At 55.3% G+C, this 12481-nt stretch overlaps 1 protein-coding gene across 4 annotated transcripts; it reads right to left on the reverse strand.

The window, feature by feature from the left end:
- Positions 1 to 594: 594 nt before the first annotated feature.
- Positions 595 to 4945, reverse strand: LOC138079286 (cytochrome P450 2D14-like). Of its 4 annotated transcripts, none has more exons than XM_068972164.1 (9): positions 4664 to 4945; positions 3763 to 3934; positions 3065 to 3217; positions 2800 to 2960; positions 2225 to 2401; positions 1923 to 2064; positions 1518 to 1705; positions 934 to 1075; positions 595 to 836 (listed from the first exon to the last, which is right to left on the reverse strand). In XM_068972164.1, the coding sequence occupies exons 1-9, from the start codon at positions 4850 to 4852 to the stop codon at positions 658 to 660; spliced, it is 1503 nt and encodes a 500-aa protein (XP_068828265.1). In that variant the 5' UTR covers positions 4853 to 4945; the 3' UTR covers positions 595 to 657. The 4 variants fall into 4 exon arrangements, 3 of the variants coding, with proteins under 3 accessions (XP_068828265.1, XP_068828264.1, XP_068828266.1); XM_068972163.1 differs by having other exon boundaries at positions 1518 to 1759; XR_011144837.1 differs by having other exon boundaries at positions 710 to 836; positions 934 to 1089.
- Positions 4946 to 12481: the final 7536 nt, after the last annotated feature.

Genomic DNA, 12481 nt, shown 5'->3' on the forward strand with positions numbered 1-12481 from the left:
CAGGGGCTGGGGGATGAGTGTCCTTAAGGTGCAGGGAAAGGGGGCCCATCCTATAAAGAGGCCCAGGGAGGTGGCTCCCTCCTGGGAAGAGCTCCGTCCTCAAGAGCACTGAGCGCTGGGGGCTCACCCGGCATATCGCTTCCCAGGCCGCCATCCCACCACCTTCTGGGCCAGCAGACTTGAGGGCTGGCTGACCTGCGGCCTGTGGAGCCAGGTGGCTGTGGCTAGGCCTGAAATGTGGGTGTCTGAGCTGATGGGCCCCCTTATCCCATGGGGGCCTGAAATCTCTCCCCAGCCTATGAGAGCTCCTCCCAGCAGAAGCCAGGACCTATTTACATAAGCTTTGTCACTATGCCCTGTAACCAATTTTAGCTCTCCAGGGTGACTGGGAATAAGCCTCAGTACACCCATCTCACAGTGCGCCCCAGGACACTCTGAGCCTCAATACACCCATCTGTTAAACGGTGTCAAATGCCAGGTAAGGATGAATCAGGCCGGGAGGTGGGGCTGGTTTTGGGGTGACTGCTGAGGCTACATGAGTGCCAGGGGCTGGTTAGGGGACCAAGGGGGACTCAAGTCAGGATGGAGCCACCAGACAGTGGTTTATTGAGCATCAGGGCTATGGCTGACGAGTGGGTTGGGGCAGGCTGCCTGCCTCTAGCGGGGCACCGCACAGAGCTGGTATGGGGCTGGGGTCACCAGGAAGGCAAAGACACCGTGGTCGCTGGGGCGGGGCTGCCCGGCAGGCACCGAGAAGCTGAAGTGCTGCAGGAGGCTGGTGAAGAAGAGGAAGAGCTCCATGCGGGCCAAGGGCTCCCCGAGGCATGCGCGGCGGCCTGTGGGTGAGCACGGGGGCTCTGTGAGCCTGGGTCTCCCCCTCCAAGACCCCTCAGAATGGGAAGCAAACCAGGCATCCCCTCACCCCCTAGGTACCTGCGGAGAAGGGTATGGAGGCCTCCTGCTTGACGAAGCGGCCCTGGGCATCCAGGAAGTGCTCCGGGTGGAAGCGGAAGGGCTTCTCCCAGAGGGTCTCGTCCTTCAGCACTGACGACAGGTTGGTGATGAGTGTCGTCCCCTGGTGGCAAATGTCTGGCATGGGTGAGGTTTTGATTGGTTGCAGGGGGGGAGGGGTGCCCAGACCCCTGCCACCAAACACAGATGGGCACACACACTGCCTGGCACGCACCCAGACTCTTCAAGTAACCCTCAGCCCAAGACGCTTCTCAGCACCGTCCCTGTGCCCGTGGCAGGGTGCCCTTACTTCCCCTCAGTGCCCGGCCCCTCCAATGCTCTGATAAGTTCCAGTTTGCCTTCCCTGCCCGCACGGGGCTCTGAGTGGACAGAGCCAGGCCTGCTCTGCTTTCCTGTCCACGCCCACCCAGGCTGGGACATTCAGTACCTGTGGCCATGAGGACGGGGTGGCTTGGATTCCAGTCCTGGCCACATTTGGCAACACTCACTGCAGCTACCAGGTGGCAGGTGGTGCGGAGGCGGGGTTGGGAGAGCCGCAGGCCTACCTTTGGGACGTGGAAGCCCTGCACCTCGATGTCACGGGATGTCATGTGGGGCACTCCCAGGGGGATGATGTCCGCAAAGCGTTGCACCTCATGGACCACGGCCACGGTGAAGGGCATGAGGGCCTGATCCCCCATCTCTGGTCGCCTCACCTTCCCTATCACCTCATCGATTTCCTGCTGGACCCGTCCTGGAAAACAAGTGTCCTCATGGTGGTCAGACCCAAATCCTGGGCTCCTGCCTCCTCCTGACGCCCGGGTAGCACTGCGTCCACTCGGAGGAGGCACTGTGACATTGGAGCTGGGGCTCTGGCTCTGCACAGAGCTGGTGCTGGTGGCCAAACCAACTGAGCTCAGAGGCCTCGTCCTGTCCTCATCCTCCCAGCACCCACCCCGGGCTAGACTCACGCTGCACGTCTGGGTGCAGGATCATGAGGAGGAGGGCCCAGGCCAGTGTGGTCGAGGTGGTGACCATCCCAGCGGAGAACAGGTCGGCCACCACCAGGCGCAGGTTCTCATCATTGAAACTGCTCTCGGGGTTCCCCTTGGCCTGGGTCACACCGGGAAGGTAAGCTCAGGGACAGAGGTGAAGTCCCCACATGGCCTCCCACCCGGCTCCGGTCAGCCCAGGTGTCTGATCCCTGGGTGATACAGAGCCCTGAGTTTGCCTCCTGGGCCCTCAACACACATCCCCGTTCCGATCACCTTACCTCCTTCACCTCATCCAGGAAGGCGTCGGTCAGGTGTCGGGGTGGCTGGGTTGGGTCCCGGGTCATCTTCTGCTCGGCGATCAGCTCATCAATCAGGGCCATGAAGGCCTTCTGCCCCGGGAAGACCTTGGCGGCCAGCCCTGGGATGCGCATGAGCACTGGCACAGCTTCCACCACCTGTGCGGGTCACAGCAGTGGGTCCTGGGACCTCCTGGTGCTCAGGCTCTCACCAGTCAAGTCCTAGCTTCCTCCAGTGTCTCCATCATCGACCTTGTTCCTCCCTAAGTTCAGACCTGCCCCTCTCTCCTGGCCCTGAGCCCAAAAGATAAACCTAAAATGTACATATCGTGCATACCGGTCCCTTCCAGTGAAAGCGTACTCCCACCCCTAAGCGCGCTGAGCCGCCAGGCCTCTCCCACCTGGGCTGTCTGCCATCTCCCACTTCCAGACCTTTTCTTTGCAGGTGCCTATCCCGGAGAGCCCTTTCTTGCACTGGCCCTCTACACAAGTCCTCCTCCGGGGGTAGGGACTTGCTGGAGGACCGAGGCCGCCTCTACAGAGCTCCTTTCCCGCACCTGGCGCACTAAGCCAGACTCTTCTTTCAACCCATCCTCCATCATGTCCAACAGCTTGACGATGCGAGGATCGTTGTACTCGAAGCGGAACCCGAAGGTCAGGGAGGCGATCACGTTGCTCACTGCTTTGTTCAGGAGCTCCTTGGGGCTAAAGGGGCGTCCTGGAAGGGGACGGTGCAAGGTAGGGCACGCCTCCATCTCTTCTTTCCCAGACCTCTCCAAACCTCCCAGACCTCCGTGTCCCTCAGCCCCAGCACTCACTCACCGGCCTGGTCGGCGAAGGCGGCACAGAGGCACGAGGCCTCCTCGGTCACCCACTGCTCCAGTGACTTCTTCCCCAGGCCGAAGTTGCGCAGAGTGGACAGGGAGAAACGCCGCTGCTCTCGCCAGGCGTTCCCATATCGCGCCAGGATCACTCCTGGGGGCGGGGCGGGCATGTGGGCGTGGCTCTGGCCTGGCCCCGCCCCTCCCGGGGATCTGCTCACAACCCCACCCCCTGGGAGAAGTTCTCGGGGTTGCCCGCCCACACTGGCCTGGCCCTCCCCTTCCAAATCCCGCCCACTTTGACACCCCTTTCCATCCGGGGACAGGTTCCATTCTCTGTCGGCCACATTGCTCCCCGAGTTACCCCTGCTTGGCGCCCGTCTTGGCTCCACTTTTTATTTTGCTCACGGAGACCTCGTTCCACCTGGCGAAGGTCCTGGCCTGCCCCTGCACTACCAACCCCGGCATTGTCCTCTTTCCTGCCCACACTGACGCCTCCTTCGCGTTCTCAGTGACCCTGGGCCGCCCTCTCTTAGAAAGTCCCCCGCCCTCAGCCTCATCCAATTTCTCCTTCCCCAACGCTTGGCACAGTCTCCGTTCTCAACCTGCCGCCCCTTCTAATTGGTTGGCTCTTCCCTGCACCGAATGTCCCCAACTCTGCCCCCACCTGCAGGGACGTGGCCTGCCCTCTCCACTTGCCTTCGGCGCGCGGCCCGTAACCCACGTGTTCGTAGACAGCCGGAGGTGGACGGTCGGAAGTGTCCTGGTTGCGGTGCACCAACGCCTCGCGCACAGCGGCCAGCCCGTTGAGCACGACTACCGGCGTCCAGACCTGCTGCAGGCTGAACACGTTCCCGAAGCGGCGCCGCAGCTGCAGGCCAAAGGTCGAGGGTGTTTGGCAAGCCCAGGCCCCGCCTGGCTGTGGGCCCAGCCTTCTGGCTCTAGCCTCTGGGCACCTCTGGGCCCCCCTCCAGCAGCGAGCAACTGCAAGGACTTTATCTAGTCTCGTGAACCCGGGGGGGTTACATCCACTAGTTTTGAGGCTCTCAAGTTGCATGAGACCATCCTACTCACAGACCCAGCTATGACTGTGCAAGCGTCACAAAATGGCCAGCAGGCCAAGTTAGCATCCTATTTTACAGGTGAAGAAACCCAGGTTCACAGAGGGGAGCAGGGAGGCCCAAGGTCTCATGGAGGCAAAAGATTTGAACCAGATCACTGGGCCTCTCTCAACCTCAACTCGCCTGATTTAAATATGGCTCATGACCAGACAGCTCCCCCATTCTCAAGACCTTTCCTCCCAACGTGACCCTCAGGGACTCAGGCTCACTTAATTTAAGAGCTGGCTGGCTGAATCCTCAGCCTGTCACCATCCTGTAAACCCCCACCCCCTGGCCTTTGTCCTCTCTGACCTCTGTTTGGAAAATCCAAACTGTTCTCAGGCCCTGAACAAACGCCCTCCCTCAGGAGGCCTCTCAAATCCGCCTCCTCTTCTTGGCCCAGTTCTCTTCCGGCCTGTGGATTCACCCAGCGGCCACTGTCCGCTGCTAGGTGGGGCCCTAGGACCGCTGCTGCGCACTCCCCACCCCTCCGTCCTCACCTGGTTGAAGCTGGGACGCGGGTCCTCGAAGTCCACCTGTAGCAGGTTGCCCAGCACCGGCAGCGGCGTGGGGCCTGGTGGGTAGCGTGGGGCCCAGCGTGAGCGCCGGTGCATCAGGTCCAGCAAGAGCAAGAAGATGAGCACGGCCATGGCCAGGGGCCCCAGCGTGTCCCCAGACAGCAGCCCCATGGCTGCCTCCGTGGGCGCTGCGTTCCTCACCACACAGGCACCCAGGACCAGCCCAGCGTGGCACTCTCACTCCACCCCCAGGGCTCCACCAGTCCGGGGCCTCTCTATAAAGGGAGCAGAGGCCCGGCCTTTGCCCTCTGCCCTGAGGTGTGCTGTAGGGGAGATTGTGCTGCCAGAGGGTAGGAGAGGGGTCAAGGAGAGTCAGGCGCATGGGCGCCCACTGTCCCTCACGCGTGCTCTCCACGTGCTTCCGGAGGTGGCTGGAGAGCACAAGAAGTCGCCCTCCCCCGGCCTGACTCTTCAGCTCGGCAGAGTCGAGGAAGAATCCAGGGTGTTGGGAATGGGTTCTGCCACCACCTGCCGCCTGTCAGCCTCTAATGCGGCCACAGCCCCGTTCCCAGAACGTGTCCCTGTCCTCCTCCTAGTGGCCTTCGCCTCCCAAGTATGTTCTGGTCCTTGCCCCGTGCTGGCGGGAGGACCTAATGACCGGAGGGACCACCGATAAAGTTCTTGGTGTCCCCTCACTTCCCACTGGTACACGCAACACACACACACACAGAATCACACACTCATGAACCACATTACACACATTCACATCCTGACTAGCCCATGCTCACATGCATATCTACACACCCACACAGCCACATCCACGAGTGCCTGTGTTACCACCTTCCACTCCCAGAGACCCAGCAGCAAGGGCTCTAGTTCTCAGCGGCTGCCTGGACTCAGCCGACCTCCCTGCACCTGGAGGCTGCTCTCGGGGGTGCCGGCGCCTTCACCTGGCTGGCTGCTGCCTCAGTTTCCACCTGTTGTGGCTGAGGGAAGTTGAGTCTGGGGGTAGGGAGGCAGCAGGGTTGTTTTCCAAAATCCGTTAGTCAAAGTGAACTCGCTCAGTCACATCCGACTCTGAGACACCATGGTCTGTAGCCTGCCAGGCTTCTTCCATGGGATTTTCCAGGGTAGAGTACTGGAGTGGGTTCCCATTTACTTCTCCCGAAGATCTTCCCGACCTAGGATAGAACCCAGGTCTCCCGCCTTGTAAGCAGACGTTTTACTGTCTGAGCCACTAAAATCCAGGCATCCTCCCAAAAAACTCCAAACTCCCCCCTCAAAACACATATAACCAAGTTATATCCTACAAAAGTGATCTTCAAATATTTACTTATATCTTTGAATAACTGTCCCCTCACACATTTGTAAGTTAATGTCTAATGTCTTTCATCACACATCAAAATACTTTAAAAATCTACCATTTCTGCCATATTGTAAACGTCAACATTTAAAAATAGTTATGTTACTCTTTTAAATGTTTTAACTAGTCTTTCTTCATCTACCTGCCGGCGTGGTGTACTACTCTTTTCAGGGGTCTTTGTGGAAACAGCCCCTGCCCATGAGATTGCTGTGGAGTCGTCACAGGTGGCGACCTCTGTCAGGGGCCACGGGGACTGTCTCACGTAGCACAAGAGCGCTCATGCGGCTTGATCGGTAATGATTGACCAACTGTGTATGTGTGTGTGTGTGAGGACTCTGGAGAAATTCCCTGTGTTCTCAGGAAAGTGTCAAACAAAGCCCCGCTCTACCACCCCCATTCCCGCCCCCCCTTGGGCTGGCTGTATGGTCACCTCAGGGATCTGTGGCCGTAAGCTCATCTCAGGGTCCGGGGCAGGAACCTAGACAAACCAATAGGAACTGATGACCCCTACTGTGTGAGTAGCCTTGGAATATGGTTCCACATTTGTACGTGAAGGAGGTGGTGCTAAGCAGGACACCTGCCTGGGGTCACATATCCTCTTGGACATTGCAGGTCCAGGGACCTGTGACTGAAGCCCCTACTCCCAGCCCTCTGTCAGGAAAACACACATGGAAGCTGGATGTCCACTGAGAGTCACTAGCCAAATAGGGGTTGTCCATCTGGTGAAACCTTGCAGCTCCCGGCAGCATTTTTTTGTGTGTGTTGGAGTATAGCCAGGAAACATGTGACAGTTTCAGGTGAACGGTGAAGGGAAACTTTATTTTGTCCTGGGGTATAGCCAATTACCACATTGTGACAGTTTCAGGTGGCCAGTGAAGGGACTCAGCCATACATGCACGTGTATCCATTCTCCCCACCTCCACCAGCAGCTCCCACTTTGTAGAGGAGGAAACTTAGGCTCCCAGAGGGACAGTGACTGGACCCAGGCTGCCCAAGGTGACACGTTAGAGTCACATGCCTGGTCTCTGGAGGCCCCCTGCTCTCCCTCTGGCGCTACTGGGAAGAGAGGAGTTTCATGGGGCCAAGCTGCTCTGTGACCCAGTAGCACGGAGACGTGTGGGCTACGTAGTTAGGGAGTGACTGTCAGAGGTTGGAGAGCCCCTAAGAAGGCCCAGGTGGGCAGGTGCCTTAGGGCTTCCCTAATAGCTCAGTGAGTAGAGAATTCACCTGCAGTGCAGAAGACCCTGGTTCGAATCCTGGGTCAGGAAGATCCACTGGAGAAGGGATAGGCTACCCACTCCAGGATTCTTGGGCTTCCCTCGTGGCTCAGTTAGTAAAGAATCCGCCTGCAATGCCAGAGACCTGGGTTCAATCCCTGGGTTGGGAAGATCCCCTAGAGAAGGGATAGGCTACCCACTCCAGGATTCTTGGGCTTCCCTCGTGGCTCAGCTGGTAAGGAATCCACCCGCAATGCGGAGACTCTGTTGGATCCCTGGGTTGGGAAGATCCCCTGGAGAAGGGACTTCTCCAGGAAGAGAGGCTACCCATTCCAGTATTCTGGCCTGGAGAATTCCATGGACTGTATAGGTTTGCAGAGTTGGACACAACTGAGCAAATTTCACTTTTGGAGACAGAGTCCTATGTTGCTTCATTAGTGTTTTTTTTTTTTTTAATTAACCAAACTTTCATTTAAAGAAACTATTGTCATCAAAGACAATAGTTTGATGAGTCAAAGGTTTAAGAATTGGAAAGAGTCTGCTGTTTGTCCCAGTCCTCTTCACCCACGATCCTGCAGCCCAGGGTGGAAATCTTTCTCGCTTCCAACTGTCTAGCTGAAGCCCTTGATTTTGCCTCCACTGTTCTAAATAAAAAGCTTATCTTGCTTTGTCTTGATTGTTCAGATCTAAACATTATCTAATGAGTTATTACAACAAAAGGTGAGGATTTAACTCTCATAACAACTGAACACCTAGTGCCACCTCCAGCAGACGTCTCACCTCGCTCCAGTCTTCCGCATGATTATCTCCTAGGTTTCGGCATTCTAAATGTTTTGAGTAATGACATCTTTAGTTGTTAAAAATTTTTAAGTATCATTTTAGCTTTGTTTGTTTTTGCTAACTGTTATATCATTTTGGCTTTTAAATTCCTCTCCCACAAAGTGGGTTCATTTTATTCATTTTTTAAAATTAGGAAACTATTTAAATCAAATGAAATCCATTCTTTTTAGTGCACCGTTCTGTGAATTTTGACAGATGTATATATCTATGAAATTGCCACTATAGTCAAGATCCAGAACAGCTCCAATCAGTTCAGAAAAATCCCACATACTCACTAATACTAATTCCCCCATACTCATTAATACCCTTCCCCCTCTCCCAGCCCCTGCCACCCAGTGATTGGTTTTCTGGCTCCATAGTTTTGCCTTTGCAAGATGGGCATACAACTGGAAACATCCCAGCACCTAGTCTTATTTATCTGCCCACGCAGCAGGCCTGGGGATCTCGGTTCCCTGACCAGGGATGAAACGTGGGCCCCTGCAGTGCAGGCACAGAGTCCTAGCCGCTGGGTCACAGGGCCGCCCCCGGGTGTGGCTCTGAGCCTCTCACTGAGCACAGGACGCCTGCGCGTGGTCTGCGGAAGTTTGTTCCTTCTCATTGCCCAGTAGCTGTCCCGAGTATGGATGCCCCGCGGTGTGGCCGCCGACTGGACGAGTAGCATTTGGATTGTTTCCAGTTTTTGGCAGTTTCAGATAAATCCACTGTAATGTTCAGGTACAAGTTTTGTGCGAACATAGGTTTTCCTTTCACTCAGGTAAGCACCGCGCAGGGGGTGCCTGGATCTTGTGCTAATGTGTACTTAGTTTCCTAGCAAACTGTGAAACTTTCCAAAGTGCTGGTATCCACTTTGCATTCTCTCCAGCAAAGAACGAGAGGATCTGTTTGTTTCCTAAAATTTCCAGCATTTTCCTTTTTGAAGTCATTCTAGTAGGCTTGGGGCGTCATTTTGTTTAGCTCAATATTGAGGGTTTACATGTTAAAACTATGCAAACAGTATTCCTGATATTCCTGAGTCAGGGAGTATACTATCATCAGTCTTTCTGTACAGTTTTGCGTTTCTCCTCTTTTTTAAACTGTAGTTTTCTCTGAACCTATAATTAATACATCTAAACTGTCTATTAAAAACAATCTCCTTGCTATACACTTAAGACAAGTTAGGTGGTGTATCAATATGATTATTTCGCTGGGGACGTGTTTCTTGGAGCCCTCCACCCTTTTCCCTCCTGGACAGACGTCCTTGAGGTCGGAGGCTCAGCTGTCCTGGGACCTCCCTTCACCGTCATTCTGGTGAGTACGTCACTCCGTTCACATGTGGAGCCCATGTTATCTTTTATTTTGTGGTCAGCACAACCTGCAGGTGTGCTGAGGGGTAATCCTGAGATACTCCTGAGGGGTAGTCCTAGATATTACCTGTCTGAAAAGGTATTACTGCGTATGTAAGTCAGTGTGACTATGTACAGAATTTTAGACTAGAAATAATTTTCTCGCAGATTTTGAAGATTCTCATTTTCTTCTTCCTTCAAAGGTTGGTGTTGAAAAGTCTGATGAAACTTAATAGGCTTCTTTCTTCATATCTGGAAGTTTTTACGTTCTTGTTTTCATCTTAGGTATTTCAATATTTACTGATGACAGCATCTGGGGTGGGTCTCCTTCATCCATTTTCCTGGAGACTTGGCGATTCCTTCTCTCTGTAAACTCAGGTCCTGCATCTTTGGGAAGATTCTCAGTAATACATGAATGGAATTTATTTGGGATTTTCCCAGCCACCTCAGTTTGTTGATTCTGTTCCTTCTTTCAGAAAGATCTATGCTTTAGCTGTTGTAGCGCCTGATCTCCCTATTGTGGGAGAAATTCTTTTTCAATTTTATCCTCTATATTGTGATTGGATTTTTAATTCCCATGATCATATTTCTGTTTTTGAAGAATTAGAAGGTGGAGGGACTTGCTGGTGGTCCAGTGGTTAAGAATCCACCTTCCGACTCAGGGGATGCCAGTGCGATCCCTAGCGGGGACCTAAGATCGCACATACCATGGGGCAACGAAGGCCATGGCCAGGAATTAGAGAAGAGCCTGTGCACTGAGCTGGAGAGAAAAAAAGAAAGCCCAAACGCCGAAATGAAGAGTCCATGCACCACAACAGGCCCGATTCAGCCAAAATGAAATTTAAGAAGGAGTTAGAGGTTATTGTTGGAACATTGTTATTTTAGTACCCATCCTTGTTTTGTGAATGCAGCGTTTTATGTTTAAAGACATCAATCATTTGTTAGTGTGACGCTTCCTGAAACCCCTCGAAGTCTTCGGTGTCTGCAGCATGCACTGACGTGGACCAATGCGTGACTGAGCCCTTGACACATCACCTCAGCCTTCTCTCTTTCTCCCTGTCATACAGCCCATCGGGGAGACCTTAAGGCCAGTGTGGGGGCCAATGGATAAGTGCTACCGCGTGACCACTCAGGTGGGTCAGGGCTAGGGACTCCTTCTCCCCAGGAGTGGGGCGGCTGTCCTGGGCCTCCTTGTTGGGCACACACACATAGGATAGGCAGGCAGGGAAGGAACTCGGGCACCCTCAGCTGTATGATACGGCCCGTTTCCCTCTGTAGAGACGTGGAGTTAGGAGTGGGAAGAAGCATGACTCTGAGGTAAGTGAGGCCTGGCCAGGAAGGGCCGGGGACTGGGGTCTGTCCACTGTCAGTGCTCGCTGAGACAGGAACTCGTCCAGCGCATGATCAGTGCCCCAGGGATAGTAAGGGGGCTCCTTTAGGACACTAACAACCCGACCACACCTCGAGCTGAGAAGGGAGGGGCTTCCCTGGAGAAACAAAGAGCTACACACTCCAAGTGTGCACAGCAGGTGGGGGTCGCACTCCAAGTGTGCACCGCAGGCGGGGGTGGGCACTCCAAGTGTGCACAGCAGGCGGGTGTGTGACTCCAAGTGTGTACAACAGGCGGGTTGCGTGCTCCAAGTGTGCACAGAAACAGGGTGTGCACACTGTAAGTGTGCACAGAAGCTGGGGTTCGCACTCCAAGTGTGCACAGACCAGGGGATGCTGACTCCAAGTGTGCACAGCAGGAGGGGAGGCATAGGGCATCAGAGAGCCTTTCTGCCCATATAGTGCCCTCTTGCCCCACCTTGCAGGCCATGACCCCCAAAGCAATGGGAGAACCGAACAATGCTGCCCCCAAGGAGGAGACTGCTGTCTTGTCTAGGGAGGAGAGGCAGATGGGGGCCCTGGGGGAGGAACCAGCCAGCCTCATTCCTGGTGCGAAGGGGGTGACTGAGAAGGAAGAGGTGGCAGGGACTGCAGGATGGCAGGTAAGGACCCTGGTGCTCAATTGGAACACAGTCCCCATGTGGGTCCTCCTGGGAAGCCCCTGGGCTCTACAGGGTGGAGTGGAAAGGCCAGGCTCATGCCATCGTGGCAACGGTTAGGGGAGGCCAGGGCACCCCAAGACCACTGAGTCAAACTTCCAATGCGGTGGAGCAACAGCTCTGTGTGCAGCTGAGAGGTGCAGACATGGTCTGAGCAACGAGTGGATCTGAACCCTGGCCTTACCTGACTGTTCCTGAAGTGAGGCCTGTTTCCCTGGCTACAGAATGTAGAACCTGCCTCATCCTACCCCCTGCCCCTTCTCCCTTCCTAGGAGAATAAGAAGGCCCAAAAGGAGACGGCCGTGTACGTTCCAGGTAAGACAGTAGACCCCCCCATGTGAGCAGGACTGCCCTGCTCCCCCACCCCAGGGACCCTGCAGAGGTCACAGATAGCTGAGTTCCTCCCTGACCCTCCTGGCCCAGGGAGGGGGCAGGGATGAAGCCCAGGTAGTCTGATGCCCCGTCTTTCCCGAAAAGGCCCCTTGTGTCCTTCTTCCTTCTTGGTTTGGCAGGACTTGAGGTCACTCCCTTGGGCTGGTGGAAGGCATTGCCCTTTTAGCAATGCTGATGTGTTCTCCTGGCAGCAGAGGGTACCCTAGCCCTGGGCAAGGTTCCTTCCAGCAAGGTACCCACAGGGCGTGTCTGATTGTGCTTTTTAGAGGCTTCCGAGGAGGACATCATGGAGGAAAGTCCCGGGGGCTGGGTCCCCCAGCTCTTGAGGAAGCTCTGGCTGGGATGGTGCCCCGCCTCTGACATCCCCAAGACTCAGAGCCACGAGTGACCCTGCGTCCAATAAATCCACAGTTGTTGCTTCTGCAGGCCCGGTTTCCTCCTTTCAGGGTCCTCAAGTTTCTGCAAACCCAGTGTGGCTTCGTCCATGGCCCCTGTCCCAACAAGCTGCAGGAACACCTCCTCCTGCCACTAAGCCCTCGACGTGGCTATGCTGGAGACTCAAGGGGGCCCTGGCTGGTGTTCTGAGTCTGTGCCAAGGGAGAGACAAGGCTCCCTGA

Source organism: Capricornis sumatraensis, chromosome 4 (assembly GCF_032405125.1).
Source record: "Capricornis sumatraensis isolate serow.1 chromosome 4, serow.2, whole genome shotgun sequence".
Taxonomy (NCBI): Eukaryota; Metazoa; Chordata; class Mammalia; order Artiodactyla; family Bovidae; genus Capricornis; species Capricornis sumatraensis.